This window comes from Natrix helvetica (assembly GCF_964273705.1).
Source record: "Natrix helvetica genome assembly, chromosome: 4".
Lineage (NCBI taxonomy): Eukaryota > Metazoa > Chordata > Lepidosauria > Squamata > Natricidae > Natrix > Natrix helvetica.
In genome coordinates this window covers 131,309,266-131,333,160 of record NC_138550.1, presented here as the reverse complement: position 1 = coordinate 131,333,160, position 23,895 = coordinate 131,309,266, and the positions used below count along the sequence as shown (strand labels likewise).

Below are 23,895 nucleotides of genomic sequence, written 5' to 3'. Positions count from 1 at the left end.
TATTGATTAGTCTTTAAATAATGGTTTAGATAAAACCATTAAATTTAAACACAGGAGGCCAGACATAAAGTCTTTGAATTGGACAAAAATTATATTAAAAATGAGATAAGTATAAAATAGGATCATAGATACCATTAAACAGATAACTTCCTGCAATAAAAAACACGTGTCTTTAGAAAACTGTTAAGTTATGACCATTTTTGGGAGCTACTGAGCTGCAATAGGAACTTTTCAAATCTTATGACATAATAAATTTATACAGTATTTTAATTTTCAAAATACATTCCTAGAAAGCACATAGTTATTGATGTGGCATGTAACAGCCATATTTTATGAGATGTATAGCAAAATATGATATGGCATAACTTATTATCTCTCCTATATTCACTGCACTTTTCCATTCACAATATAGCAAAATCACCTCAAATCTTCTAGGTTTGTGGCTCCTATTAGTATGAATTCTAAGCAGTACTTTAACAAGGGATAGACACGTCACAGGGCAGTTTAATGTGTGTGATCGCATGGATAATTACGGAATTATTTCCTATAAATTTAGCCTTTTACTAGAAAGTTGATTGCCAGGAAACAGGAAATGTGGTTTCATTTAAACAACCAGTTTTGCATGTTTTTCAAGATTGGAAAATATACTGAACTGAAATTCCAGAAACCCCTTTCATTTTCTATATTCTTTCTCTACTACAAATTTTGAAGTTTCTATTTTTGAACTGAAAAGTATATTAATACTTATAGATCTTCCAAGAACTGAAGTGAAATGGCTATTTAATCACTTTTTTAATGTTTCATTTTTCATGTGAGGGAAATTATGGCTTATAGAGTGTCAGTTGGAGTTTTTTATGTGTAATGTTCATTTATTGTCCTAAAAAAATCTACAGAAGGAATTATTTGTTTAATAGTATTATTTCTTTCAGTTTTAAAAAATAGTTTAATTTTAAATGAGAAAATTGCATTGCATTTAATTTTAGCTAATATTCACACATAAATTTTAGCAGTAATAAGAATCTGGCAATTTCTATTCATCGTGGTATGGATTATCCATACTATTAAATAGTAATAGTTTGGTACAGGTAATGTTCTGTTTCAGGGTTGCTGATATGCCCACACACACACTTACAGTATTCAAAGCTGGCACTGAATTTTAAACAGATAACAGTCAGCAGTGTGAGTCAAATCTCTAAGACGGCTTGCCTGAACAGTCCAAAAAATAGTAACATAGACCAAATACATTCCAAGCGTCACAGGATGCCAAATTGGGTAGTTAGTTGGTCCAGTGGTTAATGTCGGGAACAAAAAGCAAGAACTAGAAAGTTAAACAAATGTCTCTAGCAAAGACTGCAAGCAAAGGGGCTAGTTAAAGCTAGTTAGCCAACTGGCTACAATTACACATGCCTTGCCCTTTTCTTAGTGAGAAGCCTCCTTAGGGAATGTTGCTCAGGTCACCTTAGGATTTGTCTAGACTTGAGGCTTGGAGATTGTGCCTCATTGTCTGACTGCTCCAGTTGAACAGGAGATCCTTATGGTGATCAGCCTCCATTGAATCCTGGCTTCCTGATTCTTAAGACTGACCATCCTGAAGCAAAGGCTCAGCTGGAGAAATACTGTCAGATGCCAAGTGAAAGTTGTTAAATCCTAATGTAAGTCTTCGACTTGCGACCGGTCCTAAGTCCTCGACTTACGACCGGCCGCGGGTCCTCTACTTACGAATGACATCCGGCTCCAGCTGAACTGTGCCTGATTGGCTAAGGCGCGGCTGGCTGAGCGCCGGCTGTTTACACCATTCCTATTGGTTGCCCTGCTTGACAGCTGCTGTATAAATAGCTGTCAAGCAGGACAAGGTGCTGAACTCTGTATATAGTTACCTGTTAGCTGGTTCTGTTAAATAAAGCTGTTCTTCATTACCTCAGCCGTTCCACGTCTCTTCAATCAGCTCAGTCTTCAATAAAAGTCAAACTTTGAATCATGGCTAAATAAGAGTCCTCATTTAGTGATCACAGCTGGGTTGGAGCTGCTATGTGAAATAGTCACTAAGTGGTCAATTATATAGCCACAACTGTGCTTTCCTTTTCTTCACTTCCCTGCAATGCTTCTCTCAGAAACAATGCTAGGATATCTACTTCAAAACTGACAAGACAATTAGTTTCACACCTTTTGCTTTTGTTTGCCTCCTAAATTTCCTGACCCTTTCGAATACTCACTCAGATGTTGATATAATTAATAAGAAAGGAATTAATGTTTGTATTTGACATTCAGTGGAGAACAAGGGTTTACAAGATAGTAAGCAGGTACATGATGAGGAATACACCTTGAAAACAATAGCAGGCTGCTGTGAATACACTCAGCAAACATCCAGTATATTCCCCATTGTGTGCCTGCTTATAATCTTGAAATCCTTTCCTCTCCAATCTTTCCACTCTGCAAAGAAGGAGGGAATGAATCAGACGCAAGAGAATGCCTACAGAAATCACGTGTATTTTCTTCTCCCCTCCCCTCTACCAGCTAAAAAGATTTTGGCTGCATATATAAATTCCTTGTTTGTGTATATCTATCTTCTTGTAATCAAGAGCAAGAGTTTATAGAAAATAGCTGTTAGGGTGTTATTAGTGGCTTCAAACTATGAAGTTGATGTTGATATTTTTCATTTATTGTTGTAAGTAAACTTGATTTTTTTAAAAGTCTTACCATGTATATTCAATAACTATTGTATGGATTTACATATCTCTAAAAATAGAATATGACAAAATTTTGTTGTAAAAGATGTTCCTTTTATGGGTTAGTCAGGAAAACACAAAGTATTAATATATAAGTAATAAAATATCTATATTAATTAATGTAGGTGTTTTAGGTATTCAGGTATACATGACTTAGTTTGCATTTTATAGCATAGCTCCTTCCCCCAATATAAATGCTGAGAAATATATCAGGGAGATGGTTCTTCTTAGGATTAGGACACATATCTAGCTTGGCTATAGAGGGACTAGGAGGCAAGATTGGACAACTGCTTGAATGAATCTTACCTTCTTAACTAGATGTGAAGTTGAGTTGATGTGAAAGCTTTGTGGACAGCTTATAGAGTAATTGCTATGCATCTCAACAGTAGTTTTGGTGATACAGCTCCTTCTACTGCATCTTATTTTGTTACAGTGTCTAAATATGAATGTTTAGTTCGGTTACAACTGACTTATATTTGAAAGTTAACTGGCACATGGATTTGTAGCTCCATTCTCATATTTTTTCTCAAAAGACCCCAGGAAATAAACTACTCATATTTCTGTGGTTTTGGTCTTGAGGCATCCATAATGGTTCCATATCTGATGCTATCAATACCCTTGCACAGACATCTTACTTAATCTTGTATGTGTTTAATTCCTACCATTTCCAGCATGATATTTGCCTAGACTCTTTCTTTTTGGCAGTTTTGTGCCATTTGAAGGTATATCTCTTTATGTGAAATGTTTGACATGATAAAACAGAGGAGAATATAAGTAATTTTAGATGTCTTTTCTATTTAAACATTGGTTTGCCATTTTTTTCTATCTTCATGTTCACAATTTGAAGATTGGTAGCAGAAATAATATATTGTGATTTGGAGATAAAGACCTAATTCCAGTCTATTTGTTTTCAACTTCATTATTCCTTCTGCCCTTCAGTATACATATAAACTACTTTTTCAAACCTTCTGCCACAATGTCCAATTTGTTCATCCTTCAAGTACTCCAGCTTTCATAAATATGAATGTATGTTGGATAATTTTCCTTCCACATGTGCTTTTCCCATCATAATGGGTGTTTTTTTTAATGTATATCTAATAGGTGTCTCAAAGAGAGGTCGGGTAAAAGATTGTTGGATTTCTGTGATCATTTCAGTTTGAAGGGAGTGTCCTTTAATTCTGTTATTGCCTACCTTTTCCCCTAGGTAGCAACTTTGTGCTTAATTAAACAGTATTTCTAATAACACATAGCTAAATTAACTATATTACAAAGTTGCATATTTATATTAAAGATTATTTTTAAATCACCTGTTTTATGGTTGGTCCTCTAATTTAGATCTCCCCTTATTTTTTCAGATACTTAACGCTTCAAAAAGACTCCCTACATCAGGAGGACCAGCCTAAACCATATTCTACACAGTGGCAGCAGATGTTTGTTAATTTTTTCTATGACATAATTAATGGAGCTCAGAAAATTAGTGGTGGAAGGTAGACACTAAAAAGTGTTTTACAAATTACTTTATGAGACCATTCCATTTAGAAATTCCATTTTAATTCATTTCCCATAACTACTAATATAACATAAAAATGTGAAACCTTTTTAAAAGTACTTAATATGCATGGCAAATTTCTTTCTTAAAATGATCCAAGAAATGCAAAAGATACTTCTGAAAATTCCTAAAACAGTGAAGGATTGCATAGCGCAGTGGGTCTCAACCTTCCTAATGCCGTGACCCTTTAATACAGTTCCTATGTTGTGGTGACCCCCAACCATAAGATTATTTTATGTTTTCCATATTTTTTTAAAAATATGTGTTTTCCAATGGTCTTAGGCGACCCCTGTGAAAGGGTCGTTCGACCCCCAAAGGGGTCCCGACCCACAGGTTGAGAACCACTGGCATAGCGCCATAGCACATAGTTGACCTTTTAGTATGCCAATTAACTTTAGCATATATTTAGAATACTAATATTCACTTTTAACATTTTTGTAGCATTTAGTATATAACAGTTTTTTTTTACCTCTCCCCTTATTAGTGAACAAACAGTTTTATCTAAATCTTAATATGTGCTGTTCACATAACTGTAAATGTGCTATTTATAGTGTAACAGTAAATTATGGATGTAATCTGATTTTACAAAGTTTTAAAATGTGAACAAAATATTATGGTATTGCCTTCTGGCAAAAAAACTAGTGAAATAGGACTGTGAAATAATTTTGACTTGGACTTCTACATACTAATTTTGTATGCCATTATTTATCTGACATTAGCCCAGATAAAGCAAATAATTCAATCATGGGCCTATTCCAAGAAGATCACTAAATATATTTTTTACTTTTTTATGTTTTAATGGACTGATTCTTCTAGTGAAACTTTAATATTGAAACACAAGGATTTTCCTTCTTCTTTTGGCTTCATTATTATCTCTGCTACAGTTTCACATAAAATGCTAGGCAATTAAATATTGATATTGTCTTTGTAACTTCTTATAATAATCAGAACTTTTTCTGTAAATAAGATTGAAAAGTAAATGATTTTAGGCTTACAGTTTAAGCATTACTGCTTATACCTGCTTTACCAAAAACTTATTACATAGATTTCTTAATAAATATTTAGTCTTCTTACAAAAGATGAATATTAACTGAGGCAGTGTGTAAGAGAATTGTTCTCAGTCTGCTGCATAATTAAAAGATATTCTTTCAGAAAAAAATAAAAAGCAGTTACATTTCAAACTGAGATTTTGGTAGGAAATACATACTATTTGAATCTTTGAGGGTTCACTAGAATAGCAATAGAATATGTGGCTTATATATTTTAGGAAGTGATTGGTTGTAATTTGATTTTTTGAGAAAAAATAGAGATAAATGCAGTGCATTTTTATTATGTTGAAATCCAAGATAGTAAGGACTACATAGTTTGAGTGTGTACGTAGTACTTTATCAGGTATTTCTGTGGATTTGTTCTCTTCTTCTCAATCTCTCCATCTATGAAAGAGTTCCCATCAGCTATTCATTGTGTATGCACAGGTGCTGTAGCAAATGAGAACACTGTGCTAGAGGGACTATGCCGTATACATTTATAATACTTAGGAAACAATCTGTTCATACAGATGGAGGCAAAGTATTATTCTTCATGGAATTAAAATTGTACATTTCTAAATGACAGCAATACATTTTATAAAGCCATAATTTTAAGGATAATTAAGATTATTTTGGGTAAAATAAATTGAATTTTTGTACGATGACTCTATTTTTGAAATGTTGGGATAAGATGATTGTGCTGTGATCAAACTTTCTGTTAATGCTACTATGTTTTTCTTGTTTACATAAGTGTGCCATGGAGACAAGGTGAAGGGGACTGTTAAATATGTACTTTTTCTTCTGTATTAACATTTGCTGCAATAAAATACAGAAGAACATTGATGAATCGAGTCATTATTTTTTTTAAAAAAATACTGTTATACACTTTAGTGATTGGTCATTAAATCATTATAAAGGTTAGAAAAAGACCATTCAGGAGGAAGGCAGAGCTAGAAACAATTCAGGGAAACAGAAAGAAAATAAAACATAATATGGCCTTAACTATTATTTCCAGAATATGTCATGAATTGTATTATACTAAAGGTATAATAACTCAAACTGTTATTTAACAAATTAGGACCATTTGTTTCATATCGACATTACAGAGACTTGTGACATAAAGATAGATTATGTTTAAGGTTACTGCACAGAATTCCTAGCATGTGCTGTAGAACTAAACCTAGCTAACCATTGCTGAATTTATTTCACAAATTATGTTTATTTGTTTATATATTATATTGTATACCCAGACTGCTTCTTGAAAAAAATTGATTGTTTAGAAAGAAAGAAAGAAAGAAAGAAAAGAAAGAAAGAAAGAAAGAAGAGAGATAGATAATGTAGTAATTAGAATTGAATTTATCTTGTCTGTTCACTGATAGGCACCTTAATTTATGTCCTGGATAACAAATGGTGCCTTCCTAAAAGTGGTATAGCAATCTCTGTAGAACTAATAGTATTGAAGACATATAAAGCAAATTTAAACAAACCATACAAAATTCAATTTAGGATAACAGTTAATTTGTAAAATTGAGCTCATTTAACACAACAAAAAAATTAAGAAATTTGATTTGACTTTGATTACCGTATTTTCCGGTATATTCAGAGTATAAGACACACCTTTTCCCCCTAAAAAGGAGGGTGCATCTTATACATTGAATACAGCATTTTTGGCCTCCTGAAACCCTGTCCCTTCATAAAAATGGACGTGCAGCGGGTTTGGGAGGCCTGCAAAGTGTTCCTGGGGGCTGGGGAGGGTAAAGACAAGCAAAAAAGAGGCCATTTTTTACTCGTCCCCCCCCCCCTGAGCACTCTACAAGTCTCCTAAAGGCTATGCATGGCCCCTTTTTGGCAAAAAATGGGCCAGTTTTTGCAAAACATGGGCCGTTTTTTCTCATTTTTGCCACCCCCCCCCCCAGCACTTTGCAGGCCTCTCAAACTCTGCATGTCCATTTTTCACAAAAAATGAGATGTGCAGAGGGTTTGGGAGGTCTGCAGAGTGCAAACACTTTTTTTTAAATTTACCTCTTCAAAATCTTGGGGCTTCTTATACTCTGAAAAGTATGTTAGATATTTTTTCAGATATACAGTGGGGCAAAAAAGTATTTAGTCAACCACCAATTGTGCAAGTTCTCCCACTTAAAAAGATGAGAGAGGCCTGTAATTGGCATCATAGGTAGACCTCAACTGTGAGAGACAAAATGTAAAAAAAAAGACCAAACAATCACATTGGCTGATTTGGAAATAATTTATTTGCAAATTATGGTGGAAAATAAGTATTTGGTCACCTACAAACAAGCAAGATTTCTGGCTCTCACAGACCTGTACCTTCTTCTTTAGGAGGCTCCTCTGTCCTGCACTCATTACCTGTATCAATGGCACCCGTTCGACCTTGTCATCAGTATAAAAGACACCTGTCCACAACCTCAAACAGTCACACTCCAAACTCCACTATGGTGAAGACCAAAGAGCTGTCAAAGGACACCAGAAACAAAATTGTAGACCTGCACCAGGCTGGGAAGACTGAACCTGCAATAGGCAAGCAGCTTGGTGTGAACAAAACAATTGTGGGAGCAATAATTAGAAAATGGAAGACATACAAGACCACTGATAATCTCCCTCGATCTGGGGCTCCACGCAAGATCTCACCCCGTGGGCTCAAAATGATCCCAAGAACGGTGAGCAAAAATCCCAGGATCACACGGGGGGACCTAGTGAATGACCTGCAGAGAGCTGGGACCAACGTAATAAAGGCTACCATCAGTAACACACTACGCCGCCAGGGACTCAGATCCTGCAGTGCCAGACGTGTCCCCCTGCTTAAGTCAGTCCATGTCCGGGCCCATCTGAAGTTTGATAGAGAGCATTTGAATGATCCAGAAGAGGATTGGGAGAATGTCATGTGGTCAGATGAAACCAAAATAGAACTGTTTGGTAGAAACACAACTCGTCGTGTTTGGAGGAGAGAGAATGCTGAGTTGCATCCAAAGAACACCATTCCTACTGTGAAGCACGGGGGTGGCAACATCATGCTTTGGGGCTGTTTTTCTGCAAAGGGACTAGGACGACTGATCCGTGTACAGGACAGAATGAATGGGGCCATGTATTGTGAGATTTTGAGTGCAAACCTCCTTCCATCAGCAAGGGCATTGAAGATGAAACGTGGCTGGGTCTTTTAACATGACAATGATTCCAAACATACTGCCCCGGCAATGAAGGAGTGGCTTCGTAAGAAGGTCCTGGAGTGGCCTAGCCAGTCTCCAGATCTCAACCCCATAGAAAACCTTTGGAGGGAGTTGAAAGTCCGTGTTGCCCAGCGACAGCCCCAAAACATCACTGCTTTAGAGGAGATCTGCATGGAGGAATGGGCCAACATACCAGCAACAGTGTGTGCCAACCTTGTGAAGACTTACAGAAAACGTTTGACCTCTGTCATTGCCAACAAAGGATATATAACGAAATATTGAGATGAACTTTTGATACTGACCAAATACTTATTTTCCAGCATAATTTGCAAATAAATTATTTCCAAATCAGCCAATGTGATTGTTTGGTCTTTTTTTTACATTTTGTCTCTCACAGTTGAGGTCTACCTATGATGCCAATTACAGGCCTCTCTCATCTTTTTAAGTGGGAGAACTTGCACAATTGGTGGTTGACTAAATACTTTTTTGCCCCACTGTATTCAGATAATTTAAGCAAACTCATTAACTTGTTTTATAAATGTGATTTGGTATGAACATTTCATAAGCAGAAACTCTCCAAACTGAATATTTGAGTAGCAAATATGCTTTTATATAGGAAACTGATCAAGACTGGGATTCCATCTGAAAAGGACAACTATTTCAAACTTTGTTTTCAGATGTATTGTGATTCTGTTGATGATGGTAATAGTACTTTGTGTCATCTCAAAGCCTCAGCCAGCAGTTCATATAGCCAGCAGTAATATTCAGTAGTATGCTTTAACATGGGCAAAAGCTTTTTTCCATATATTGGTGTTACCAGGGGAAGCCTCAGAAGTGAAGCAAAGCAAATCAATGCAGCCAGCTTGATATTAAAAGCTGAAGAAAGCACACTGCTTTTGGAAGCATTTCAAAGGAATGCTTTGCTCAAAAGTATCATCAAAACAAAGCAACCCATTTAAACTTTGTACATCCTTAATTAGCAACACATGTATATTTTACTCTGTGCACATTATGATTACATGCTATTTATTTAAAGACAGCATTTTAATAATTTAGTGAATATACACATGAACTTGCATTTAAAAAGGATCAAGATGATAAGAAATCGCTTTACCTATTCCAGGAGATGGTGAAAAGGAAACGCTGCAAAAAGAAAAAGGTAAGCAATTGAAAATACAGACAGTTCAAAAATCTAAAATTCCTGCATTGGTAAGGATAGATATGAAATAGTCTAATTTTTTTCTCCAGGTTTTTTTGGGTGGTGGTGGTTGGGTAAGTAAGACAGGGTCTAACCTGGAAAAGAAATGATCATATCTTTAAAAAATAATCTGGAATCCATTCTAGGATTTATATGGTCTGTCTAACTGCAGATCTCATGTTCTCCATTGGAAATGGCACTCAGGCAAATCTTAAGACTGCTCTTGTCCCTAATATATCATTTAGACTTCTTGATTTACAACCTTTTTTGTTTATTTAAGGTTTAATAAATATATCCTTTTTCACACACACACACACACACACACACACACACCCAAAAAAAGAAACCCTCAAAAGAAGATAATAATTTAAAAGCTTGGTGAAACAGTTGCCTACTGTGCATCACAAGCCATTGCTCCCTGGCATTTGCAATTTGGAAGCATGCTGTTCTCATGCTAAAAAATAAACAAAAGAGACAACCCTTCAAATTTCTGAAGTGACCTATCATTAAATATACATTGTTGAAGATCTCCAGTTTTCTTATTAATCTTATGCTGAATGAGTTGAGTCAGCTACACTTTCAATTTAAAATAAAACGGGTAAGAAATGAAAAGTTCTGCTTTAGCTGGAGTATTGATACCTTTAAATTTATTATTATAACATAGTATTTGAACAGAAACATAGCAAGAAAAAAGGCTACTACGACTTCCAGTGAAATAGGAAATGCTCTGTAGAGGTTGCATTCTTAAGACAGCACTTTATTGATTTTGATATGTATTGTAAAAGTTACACCATAAAATATGCATTGTATGCACTCAAAAGAACAACTGAATTGTGCAAGTATGAAATGCCCCATTGAGACATTTTGTTTGTACCAGATCCAACCATTTCTTCTGAATCCTTCAGAATGCACCGGAATATTATACAATACTGGCCAATGTAGACATCTGTCATTGTTTCCTTCAGCTGTAAACTGTGTGACCCTTGGAAGGTTTTGTTTTACTACCGGTGCGCAGAACCAAGGACATTCGTCCGAATCCTACCGAACCAGGAGGATTTCACCCCTGCCCTCCCCCTAAATATTCTATCCTTGTTTCTTGATGTAATCTTTTCAATGTTAATATTGGAGGCTCATAACCTGGAATTTCAGGACCACTTTTATCCCCAAGGGCACCTCCAAAGGACAGAAAAGATACTGTACACAGAAAGTGACCATATTAAATTCAATAATTTAGATTTATTACATCAAATTTATTTTTTTGTCTTTATTCCACCCACTGCTTGAAGGGAGAGGCTTTCGTTCTTATTTATATTTTATGTTCATGTTGATCCCCTATGTGTATACTCCAAAGAATAAAAGCTGTAGTTCTGCTACTTACCACATTTGGAATAGTAAAAACCAGAGAGGATAATAGGACTGGCAGAGAGGCAGGAGAGAGATCTTTGGAAGTACAACTATGGAGCAGGTTTGGGGCAAGGAAGGAGGAGACCGAAAGAGAATGGGAAACAGAAGCTGATACCAAGATACAATTCTTAGTTTGCGAATTATGGATGTAAAAAGTATTTTTCCTTCCAAAGGAAAATGTATTTATTGTACCAGAGTTCCTGAGTTGCTCTAAAGTAATCTCCAATATTCTTGAATTTGGTGGAAATTGTGTGGGTTTTTTTATGCTCTTTCATAGTAAAGAAGAAGAAACCAAAATTGCTCAATAAATTTGATAAAAGTATTAAAGTTGAACTTGATGCTGCAGAAAAGCTACGCAAAAAGGTAAATTTTAGTTTGAAAAATTAAAACTGTGTGTGTGTCTGTCTGTCGGTCCATGTATCATGCCACATTGCTAAATTAATTGCTAATAAACTTCCTCTGGGGGAGGGGGGAAAAGAGTATGTGAGTGGGCATTAGCAGAAAAGTTTAAATATCTCTGAACATTCATTAACATGCCAGTAATTGATATACAACCAATCTTGTCTTTGGAATGATATTCTTGCAACTATAGAAGTTAGCACAAGCCATTTGTCATAATTTCTTTCAGATAAAGAGAATTTTTTAATGATAAATGCCTCATGTTAATTTCTTAACATAATGATCAGAAATTATTCAAAGTTAATACCCTCTTAAATAATTATATTTTAAATACCTATTGAGGCCTTTTTAAATTTTCCTAGAACATTCCTTTTAAACCAGGAACTACAGAATTTTGTTTTCTTCCCTGAATGTATATCATTATTTGTGTTTCTTTTAATGATATTTTAATAATGGATTTGCAAAATGTCCTTGTATCTGTTCTTAAAAATGTATATTATATATTAAGTACAAAATATTCCACCACGGTTCCTTGACACTTTAGGTTCTGCTGTCCCCAACTTTTTTCCATCTATATGTGTTGGGTTCTAATATTTTATATTTCCTTGTTTGGGCCTTGTGGGAGTCAGCATCCAACATATCTGGGGTGCAGTCTTACTTAAATAATAATTGTAAGGATTTCTTTTCTTTATTGATAGCATATCTCGATCTGACTTTCAGGGGAAAACAGAAGAAGCTTTAAAGGCATTTGAAGCTTTGGTAAGCAAGTATCCCCAAAGTCCTCGAGCAAGATATGGAAAAGCCCAGGTAAAAATTAAACAAGAAAGCAAAAAGTTGTGCATGGAAAATCAAACTATGGTATATCTCATTATATATCCAAGATTTTTTTACTGATTGCAAATAAAGTAAAGCAAATAAAATAAAGTATTGATATTAGGAAATAAAGAATTGCATTAGGAAACAGCTTCTGATTTCATAATTTATCACTTATTTTATTCTTTAAAATACAGTGATATCTTGGTACTCATCATTAATTAGTTCCAGGAGGTGTGATGAGTACCAAAAATAATGAGCACCAAACAATTTTTTCCCATAAGAAATAATGTAGTGTGTCACAAGGCAGCTGACACCGACAAAGTCTAGTTTATGCATTGAATATCAAACAAATAATGAGTACCAGGACAAACTTTTCATATCAAAATGCACTGGGTACCAAATTCAATGAGTTTCAAAGCAATTGCATACCAAGCTACCACTGTATATAGAGAGAAAATGCAATATTATCTCATAGTTAATTTGATAGACTAAAAGGGGTACATTATTTTGTTGTAACTAAATTAATTGGACTTCACCCTCTAAACTGAGAGTGTCTTCCTTTATTTGTCTCTTTTAATAAATAATCAGGAAATTATATGGATCAGAATTGGCAAAAAAAAAAAAAAACAAGTTTTTTTAATGGCCAAAGTGTAGCATGGAATTAAAAGGAGTTTGGTGGGAATGATCACTTTTTCTGAGGCTAAAATCTGACTTTGAAAGAAAGCATTCCTAAAAAATTGGGATTGGGAGGAAGGGAGGAGAAACTTAATAAAAAGTGATTGATTTTTTTCAATGTTATTTGTTTTTCCTTTTGTCATATTGAAAATTCCAATTTGCTGCTAACGTTTGTATGGATTTGGAAGCAAGCCCACATTTTCCGGATTGGTGGGCACAGGTAGCCCTCTGATTCTGCATGTTACAAACCTCTGGATTTCTAAGGGAGTTCCCTTGCAAAATCTTTATTGCCTAGAATTGCCATTTCATTATTTTGTGAATGAGAATAGCAATAGCACTTAGACTTATATACTGCTTCACAGTGCTTTTACAGCCACCTCTAAGCGGTTTACAGAGTCAGCATATTGCCTCCAACAATCTGGGTCCTCAGTTTACCGACCTTGGAAGGACGGAAGGCTGAGTCAACCTGAGCTGGTGAGAATCGAACTGCTGGCAGTGGGCAGAATTAGCCTGCAAAACTGCATTCTAACCACCAAACAGAAGAAGCTTTCAAGACATTTGAAGCTGAATAGTTCTGTTTATGCGTGAGGGAATATTTGATAGCTAGCCATATCCAACAATGTTGTAGTTAGGGACAAGTGATGAAAAAAATTAGACTTTTGGATCTAAATAATTGCAATTAATATGTTTCTTTCATGGCATTAGAATGATCATTAAAATTTATCCTAATAATATTGGCTAAACACAGACAAGGTACTAATTTGGATCCAGTATTATACCTTTCATCTTCTTGTATTGCACTGACTGAATGGAACTAAGTCCCAAATACCCATTTAAGTCAGCTCCAAAGATCAGAGAAAGAGAGATACAGTTGGATGGTTCAGATAACTTAAGTGGCAAGGAGTTGAGTAGAAATTGCAAATATTAAGGGCTCAAGTTACATAGATGATTGTGGGGGGAGAGAATTCCTTACGTAACCCTAGACAGGGCTACTGTTTCCCCCTGTCCTGTAAAAATTGAATGGTTAACTGCTTAATTACTAAAAGCAGCACCACTTTGTTCCTACTTCATCAGCTTTCAGGCTTTCCCTGAAAGAAAGGAACAGGTGATATAATGTGATACTTCCTTACATCATGTGTAGAAGAGACTAGTTAGCTCATGCCTTTCCTCTTCTGAACGCCTTTGAGCTTCTCACATTACAAGGGATTAAGACATGGTATTTACCCTCCTACCCTTCTCAGGTGATATAATCCTAAAATGAAAGTATGTTCCCTAACCCTGCAGTCTGAAATTATCTGGTGAAAATGTACAGGCAGTCCTCAATTTATGACCATTTGTTTAATGACTGTTCAAAATTATGAAGGCACTGAAAAAAAAGTGCCTTACAATCAGTCTTCACACTTACAACTTTAGCAGTATTCCTGCAGTCACATAATTGTGATTTGGGTATTTAGCAACTGGCATATATTTAGAATGGTTGTAGAGTCCCGGAGTCACATGATCACCATTTGTGTCCTTCCTAGGGGGGTTCTGACAAGCAAACTCAATGGCAGAAGCTGGATTTGCTTAATGACTATGTAATTTGCATAACAAATCCAACAAAAAAGGTCATAAAATCAATTGTATTTCATCTAACACACACTTCGCCTAACAACAGAGGTTCCGATTCCAACTGTGGTCGTAAGTCGAAAATACCTGTACTGTGTAACTTCTTTAAGGACATCAGTCTAAAAACCCACAAAAGAATACAGTATATTTAAATCCTTAAAACCTAATAGCACTAGCTTAAAGGTAAAGGGTTCCCCTCACACATATGTGCTAGTCATTCCTGACTCTAGGGGGTGGTGCTCACCTCCGTTTCAAAAGCCAAAGAACCAGCGCTGCCCAAAGATGTCTCCGTGGTCATGTGGCCAGCATGACTAAACACCAAAGGTGCCCGGAACACTCTTACCTTCACCAAAGTGGTCCTTATTTTTCTACTTGCATTTTTACATGCTTTCGAGCTGCTGGGTTGACAGAAGCTGGGACAAGTAACGGGAGCTCACTCCGTTATGTGGTACTAGGGATTCGAACTGCCAAATTGCTGACCTTTCTGAGCGACAAGCTCAGCTTCTTAGCCACTGAGCCCTGTAAAATGCAGACATGATACTATTCAAACTTACATAATTACCTACTATTAAAACACGATAGTCATTTTGGATGCATTTAGAATACAGTAGCAGATATTTTAGTTTTTTTCAGCCTTCTGTCCTTTTTGCTGCAAGGATCATCTTAAGTTCAAAGTCATTTTACAGGCATCTCAGGAAAAAGCAACCAAAGAAAGGCATGCATTGAAAATGTATTGATTGTTTTGAAGCAACAGTCATATATAGACATGGCTTTCAAAGTCTCAAAATAAGTTCTTAGTTTTTGATGATATAACAGTGTCAGAGAGTTGAAGTCTCATTCTTCCTTTTGTATTCAAGAATTGTCTATCAGTTTTTACACATCAAAACTTTAGAACTCACATAATGGTGATTTTGAAATAAATGTTATAATCTAACAGCCATTGATTAATTTAACTTGTGCTTTAAATTTGATAGAAATTTCAATACCAATTAATGCTTTATTATCACATACAGAGTGAGGATGACTTTGCTGAGAAAATGAGAAGCAATGAAATACTACAGCGATCTATCACCACCTATGGTGAAGTGGCCAATCTGCCAAATGTCCCTGATGCTCTAGTAAAGATGACACTGAAACGGCGGGCAGACAGGCAGCAGTTTCTTGGTACGTTTCTGAAACCATACTTACCACTGGCCCAAATGTTGAAAAATGTTCCATGCTTTCATACCCAGGAATTTGATATTCTTGTGTAGTTTCCAAGCTCCTAAGCTTGTGAGCATCAGTCAGGATGGAAATCTATTAAATTAATTTGAATACTCTCAAAATACCTCTCAGTCTCTTAAATGTTTATTGTAAACCATCTAGAGTCACTTAAAGTAGGTAGGATGTGTGGTGTGTGAAAGAAAGAAAGAAAGAAAGAAAGAAGAAAGAAAGAAAGAAAGAAAGAAAGAAAGAAAGAAAGAAAGAAAGAAAAAAGAAAGAAGAAAGAAAGAAAGAAAGAAAGAAAGAAAGAAAGAAAGAAAGAAAGAAAGAAAGAAAGAAAGAAAGAAAAAGAAAGAGATAGAGAAAGAAACAGAAAGGATGGTTGGATGGATGGATAGATGATAGATAGATAGATAGATAGATAGATAGATAGATAGATAGATAGATAGACAGATAGATGATAGGTAGGTAGGTAGGTAGGTAGGTAATCCTGCAACACATTTCTATTGAATCTCAAAGTGACATTTGAAGAAAATTGCATTGGACAAATTATCACTTAAGTAGAAATTGTTAACTGACTGGTAATTCAGAAATTCCTAAATTCCGCAATTCCTACGAGCCAGTTTGGTCTAGTAGTTAAGATACAGGCTAGAAATGAGGAGACAGTTCTAGTTCCGCCTTAGATATGAAAGCCAACTGGGTGACTTTGAGCTAGTCATTCTCTCTCAGCCCAACTGACCTCATAGGGTTTTTGTTGTGTAGAAAATAGGAAAAGGAAGGCATAATCAGGTGGAAGGAATATTAGATATGCTTGGCATCTTGAGGTAATTATAAAAAATAAATGAAATAATAAATAAACAAAATAAATCAGATAAAAATGAAATAATTCAATAAAACCTAAAATTGTTATAAACTAGTAATTAAACTTAACGGCTTTTGTGAGGAGTCAGGGTCACATAATAAATCCAGCCTCACTTCTTTTCACTGCACAAATGCATAATGTTACCCTCTTTCTGCCTGAGATTTGAAACAAATCACATTAGTTCCTGAGAAGTATTTGTCCTCATGAATTTCTGCTTAAGTCTCGTCTTTTTCAAGTTATACCTCAGAATGTCCCAGAGAGTAACTGAAGAAACAGGTTAAGCCTATTCAAGTCAGGTAGTCCAATGACGGCAGCATCTTTCTAAGTTGCAGACTTTTGGTAACCGTTATCACCTTTCTCCTCTGAGAACTCATGCTGGGGAAACAATAGGTAGAGAGAAATGCTTTTCTGTATTTGTGCTGAAGCTGCCAGACTGGAGAATGCTGAAAATCTTGTTGTGCTTTTGAGAAGGCTATGGGTAATCCTCACAGCATGTGCTGAAGCTGTCCAGAACATAAGTGGTCAATGCATATAGAGAATGCTAAGATGAGCCTTCTCCTGCAGCTCAAAGCAATGGGAGGTAATATAAACTGTTTTGTCAAAGTGATTCATGTTACCGCTCACATCTACAAAGAGAATCTGGTCACCTGCTTGCACAAATCTCTTTGTTAAAGTGAATAAAATACAAGGCTAATGCAAATACCCCTGTCTGTTTCCAGTGGCTGAAATTGCAGTGTACAGGCTTAAAAACTGAAGTTTTATTGTGCAAAAATAAATCATTTGTCACAAAATGCATTTCAACTAATCATTCCCAGGAGCATTATATTACATGTATAATTTACATTTGAATCATTAACGGTAGTAATTTTCCTAGTTTTATTCTGACGTAGCCTATGTAGTTTCAAAGATATACAAGCAGCAAGCCTTTCATTAAATAGTGTGATAATGGTGAATACTGTGATTAAAGTCAGTTTATTTATATCTATAATGGATGCAATTGAGAAAAAAGGCCAACAATTTGGAACAGGTATTATTGTCCAAAAAGAGAATGGTGAAAATGCTTTGATTGTGCACTAGAGGTCTCCATAACACTAAGCAATGCAAGCATAGTTTTCTAAGGCCTTAGAAGTGTTACGTTTTACACATGTTCTAATGTTTAATAGCACGTAGTCTGTTTTATTATTAAACAATCTTAATTTATTTTGCTAGCAAAGATCCTGTATTCCAAGTTGCTTCTTCATGTGTGTAGCCAAGTTGCTTTTTTATTGTTTTCCCATCAAATTAGGTCGCATGAGAGGTTCATTAGTTACACTACAGAAACTGGTTGACCTGTTTCCTAAAGATACTTCATTGAAGAACAACCTTGGAGTGGGTTATCTTTTAATTGGAGACAACAACAATGCCAAGAAGATTTACCAGGAGGTGAGCTTCTGTTAAGTACAGATAAATGATTCCAAAAATACTATATATGTGATTATGCAAGTCTTTATATATAAGAATCATGCATTAAAATAACCTAGGTAGTGGATAAAAAACAGTAGTTATAAGTAATTAATTAATTGTATTGCCTATTTATTTTCACAACTCTAGAGACATCATTTGGATGTTCTCTAAGGCATTAATGGGCAATGCCTATAAGCCTTAAAAGTAGTTTTTGCTATTTATATCCTTTTTTCAAATTCTAGATCCTTAATTTTTATATTTTTTAATCTTTTCTTCTTCCATTTAGATAAGGATGACATATTCAGGGCAACACCATAGCTTTCTTTAGTCAATCAAATCCAGCTATGTGACAGTACAGCTACAAATAAATTAAGCAAGTTGAGAATGAGGATAGTGCTTCTGAAATAATCATGTCTCAATAAAAGAGAATATTTGTAGCTCATGAGGTTGAAATGAGGGGTCCTTGATGTTCAGTGAGCTTGGTTATGTTATTGCAGATGTTTCATTACTCAAATGAGGTAACATAGGGGTGTCAAACTGGCGACCCATGGGCTGGATGCATCACACGTAGGCCATGCCCACCCCAGCTCCGTGAAGGGGAAAACCGTGATATGTCATGTGACAGCAACGGTGACAGCAACGTGATGCTGCAAGTTGGACATCCGCGAGGTAACATCATCAAAACACTGATGATGTTACCTAATATGCGTAATGAAAAATCTGCAAGGAAATAACCAAGTTCAGAGAGCACCAAGGACCCCTTATAGTCATCTCTCTCTGTTGGTCTGTCAATCTGTGTCTCTATCTATCTGAGAAAAGCAATCTTGCATGGTTTTCATGAGAGTTTATGAATTTTTATTATTTATTATAATAGCAACCATGGCACCTCTGAGTGCCATAATGGTTGACCATAATATACTCCTTCACATCCATGAATTGGAATAAGAAGTTGTAGGTGAGCTGCAAACTGATAGAAATCTTTTCTGTCGTCTTAAAATGCTGTTAACTATTGTTCTCAATAGCTTTAACTAGCAAGATCAATGGTAAAGTCGTGTCATCTGTCAGCTGTTAAAGAGCCAGATGTTAACAGCTTGACTTCAGTGTTATTCAACCCTTCAATTATTCAGACCTGCTTTTTTTAAAAAAAATCTCACTCCTCCTTCAGTGAAGAGGCTAAGTAGTAAAAATTAAATCAAAGAATTATATGTCTTTAACTGGAAATCAATCTGATGGGAAATGTGTCCTATTTCTGGGAAATGTGTTATGAGACCAGCCATTGTATCACAGCTTGGAGGCAATGTCAAAAAAGGAGTAGCATTTCACTTTTTCCCCCCATTATATATTTTTCTTTTGATTGCCATAGTCTGGAACTGAACACAATACATTAAAGATACTCTTTGTAAGAAATCAAAGCTGCTTTTGTTTTCAAACAGCAATTGATCTTGTTTTTACTTTTTTCAAGGGCTTCCTCTGTAGTACAAGAAATCTGAAGACATGTTTTCGCTTATTCAGGTTATGCTAGTGCTCTGAACCATGCATGTAAATGGCTAATGGAGTCACATGACTTTATTACAAGGAAAATTCCCCTATCAAACAGACATGCGGTGTTCTCTGTACTGTTTGGCACCCCATTCTCCATTAAATCCATTGTACAGATATCAAATCCAACATTCAGAATTCTTAAAATGGATCTGAATAAATTTCATTTCTATGAGAAATTTCATTTCTACTGTATTCTGAGAGGCAAAAAGAAAATGGTACCGAAACCACTGTCTTCCATTGATATTGAGGTTTTTTTCTTCTTTCTTGTAACATTTCACATCTGCTGCCAAGTTTGAATTTCTCTGTTTCTACTGGAGAAGAAAGGGACATATAGCAGGGACTTGAACATCATGACAACATCACTTTCTGCTTTTTAAAAATTTGTTTATTAGATTTACAGTCTGGTGCTTTTTGTGTGTGTAGGAACTCAAGATAGCAAACATTGTGGTCTTCCTTCCTATTTTTCTCCTGTAAGAGCCCTTTGCAGTTCATTGAACTGAGAAAGAGGGACAGGCCCAAGGGTCACCCAGTGAACATCCATGGGTAGGGTAAACTACAGCCTAGACCTCCCTACTCATAGATCAGAAACTTAGCCAGTACACTCATGGTCTGAAATAGCGCACCTGAACCAAACTTTCTCAGGGGCTGAGTAAGGACTAGAATCTGAGTCTGTCAGCTGCTAGTCCCACTCTAGAGTCCATAATGCTAGCAGATAAAGAAAAAGAGAAGGACTGACAGAAAAAGTGCATTTTTAGGTTTTCTAAAAGGCTGTAAACCAATGTTTTAGAAAGCTACAAGAGGTGAAGCCGTAATTATTATTTGTTTTGTTCTCCCTTAGGTTCTAAGACTGGCTCCTAATGATGGGTTTGCAAAAGTTCATTATGGATTCATTCTGAAGTCAGAGAACAAGATTGAAGAAAGCATTCCTTATCTGAAAGTAAAATTTACATTACGACTTTTATCTTTTTCTATTAGAGAAAGCAAAAGATGCTGCTGCCCAAAGAAGGGCAATTGGGATGTCATGTATTGTATAGGATCCGATGTGAAATATTTAGTAGTAGAGATGTCTTAAAGGCCATTGGTGTGTGCGCTATGTATCTCCAGATTTGGGACTTCCAGTAATCATATAATGTTTTTTCCAGCTTTCTAGCCACCCTGTTCAAAAACTAATTCATATTTCCCTTTTTGTGATGGTTTTTCTGAAGTAATCCTCTTTATGGTAAAATAGAAGGTTAATACATGTTGAGTTATAGGCAACAATGTTTTTCACCTATGAACACTTGAGGAAGAAGTATCTTGTGTTGCAGGGAATAGTTGGCTTGTAGATCTCAATACACTGATAATGTTAGGAATGATTTTAAAATGACTTAACAGGTAATTGATGTGGTTTTTCTTTCTTTTTTTCTAGGAAGGTCTAGAATCAGGCGATCCTGGCACTGATGATGGCCGCTTTTATTTTCATTTGGGTGATGCCATGCAACGAGTTGGAAACAAGGAGGTAGGAAGTCTACTGACTTCATTTGAAAAAGCAAACTAGACCACAGCCATAGAGGGGAGGGTAACTTAGTCCTAATGACAAGGAACCTGACAAGAGAAGATGAACATCCCTGTCTTGCTGTACAGGAATTACTTTTCTGCCTCTTCAATTGTATGTTTGGGTCAACACTCAGAACTTAACTAGAGGCAATGTTATTAATATCTTTAACATTGGAGTTGCTGTTCTGTGCTTATAAAAAGTCTAACAAATGAATAAATAGCTGGCACAGAGACTTTGGATAAACCTCTGCCAAATATTTATTCCTTATGCTATATATTTTTTCTAGATATTAAAAGTTGCAGCTGAACCAAAAAGTGGCATTCCCTTCCTTCCCTTCCTTTTACGTTATCCCCTCCCAAGATTTGGCTAAAAGCCATGATTTTGGTACTAATCATGCAAGTCTATGGAGGAATCATGCAAATGCTATTTCAGAGACAGATGGCTTATTGCACATAGAATCCAATTGTCAACCAGTACAAATCACAAAGCATAGACGTTATAAATATAATATGGCCTCCACATTACTGTTTAAGCCACTGGATTTTGGACTGTCTGTATCTTCCAAATGGTTTTCAGGGAAAGCCCTATATAGATTACAGTCCAACCACAAGGTGATTAAGGCATGAATGATTATTAGAATGGCCTTTTAATCCAGGTTAGGGCACCCTTGATGTGCAAGAGAATTTATGGAAAGGCCCTCCTCCTGGCCACCTTCTGCAACCTGCTGTTCAAAGAAGAACTGTGAGTTCAGAAGGACCTGCAGATTGCATGCTAGACTCAACCCAGATTCTGCAATCCCATTAAAAGCTGAAGAAGAAAAATCTTTCATAGCTGGGCCCAAACATACACAGCTACTCAGTCTGATTACGTTTAAAATCCATCTTGTTCCTCTTCATCCAAATCTTCAGTGCCATCAAGCACTGGGATATGACTTCAACAGCATCATTTGGCCAGCCCACAATTGAGATATACTGTTGTGTATCATTGATATACTGAGAATATCTGGGCCCAAACTGATGGATGACCAGACTCAACAGCCTTATGTTGATGTTAACTGGTGGGAGAATAGTATTTAGTCCTGATCAGCTAGATAGATCAGCTCAAATTATATTTTTCCTGTTACGAACATGACAAATCAGGCAATCGAGCTGCGTTGATTTGGTATATTCATTATTTTTCAGTGTGATTTATATTGTATATGTTATTCAATGGATAATCTAGTTTGGAACAAAATTAGCGTTCATGAAAAAAGATCTTCTTTGGGCAAAACATGCCACTGAATTTATCACTATGAGTCAGTTCTGAATGAACACAAAGAAATCCTGACTATGTTCAAATTCAAGATTTCATCAAAGAAAGCAATCAGTACATAAACATTTGTAATCCCCATTACTGAAAATACACGTTCATTATCTAAGGTTGCAGTCAGGACTAAAAATTAAGCTACTGTTGTTTTGAAAGATTAGTTCCAAATGAGTAATTTTACATAACTGGATAAAGATTTTTTTAGTTAAACTATTCTTAGCTATATAATGCCAAAAATGGATACAAGCATTCTTAACAGCAGTTGTGGGAAATGCATCCTTCTGGTCTGACTCTCTACTCCAGGGGTATCAAACTCAAGCCCACCTCCCCCCCACAACCCGGCCAGCCCACAGAGAAGTACAATGCTGATCCAGCCATCGAAGAAATCCAGTTTGACACCCTGCTCTAGTCCAATCTTACCATATGAATAAGAAGGTGTGAAAAATAGTTTTAAATGCTTTTGAACAAATATACTAGCAATGCCCTATACAATATAGGACCCTTTAACATAAGAGTTCTGAATCCTATGCTTTAAAAAATGCAATGTAATTCACCTTCAAATTGCCCTGGTAAATTCAAGGAGATCAGAGGTCTTGAAAAGATGAAGTGGAGCACACATCTTTTCTTACCTCCATAATTATAGTTATAATGGGGTTTTAATGCAATTAAAATTGGCATAGGAAATAAGCTCCTTATTCATAGGTGGTGGAAGATGAGGCTTTTCAGAACTCTTTGCACTGTCCCGAATAGAGAAGCCGAGTTTTGACTTCATGCTTGACATTTCAGTTAAATGCACACGAAGGAATTCTTACACTTGATGCTAGTCCAGATAACTGCTATTTATTCTTTTGGTGCTGACAACATTATTCATAACAAAGTATTGCTTGTCTTTGTTTTGCCAGAAGAGAAGGCATAAAAGATATAGAGAGCCCTCAGAAACATTATGAGGCGTAGGAAGTATGCATTGTTGCAAATAGAGAACATTGAAGAGATGTGGGTATAGATGTATTGAACAGGAGAATGAGGAAATCATCTTGCTTTTCATTATTCTTTATTCCAAATAGAATTAGAGGCCTCTTTCCTCTTTTATTTCCTCCTGGCTACAGATCATCAATGACAGACATTGGATTTTTTGAGTCCTGATTCCTTTGTTTCCAATGTATTTCTGCTGCTTCATGGATAACAATAGCTTCTATATATGATCGTGGATTTATTACATCAATGCCTCAAAAGAAAAAGTTCACTCATTCATCGTTGACTCATACAGTTATATAAATACTCGTTAAATATAATGCCAGTTAAAGTGATATTATAAAATTTTGGAAATATGAACTGCAGTAATAATTTGGAACTAATTTTGTAAAAAAATAACTTTTCTCCAGGCCAGATTAACATTGCTTTCTTATAAATCACAGTAA

The 23,895-nt window shown here is 35.8% G+C and overlaps 1 protein-coding gene across 3 annotated transcripts in view; it reads left to right on the top strand.

The window, feature by feature from the left end:
* ASPH (aspartate beta-hydroxylase) overlaps positions 1–23,895 on the top strand; it is a 111,797-nt gene that overhangs the window by 63,572 nt on the left and 24,330 nt on the right. For all 3 annotated transcript variants that reach the window (XM_081952143.1, XM_081952142.1, XM_081952144.1), the window contains 7 exons: positions 9,609–9,644; positions 11,365–11,450; positions 12,207–12,293; positions 15,599–15,749; positions 17,936–18,072; positions 20,474–20,572; positions 21,044–21,133. In XM_081952143.1, the coding sequence (XP_081808269.1) occupies positions 9,609–9,644; positions 11,365–11,450; positions 12,207–12,293; positions 15,599–15,749; positions 17,936–18,072; positions 20,474–20,572; positions 21,044–21,133 (686 nt within the window). The remainder of the gene's footprint in view (positions 1–9,608; positions 9,645–11,364; positions 11,451–12,206; positions 12,294–15,598; positions 15,750–17,935; positions 18,073–20,473; positions 20,573–21,043; positions 21,134–23,895) is intronic.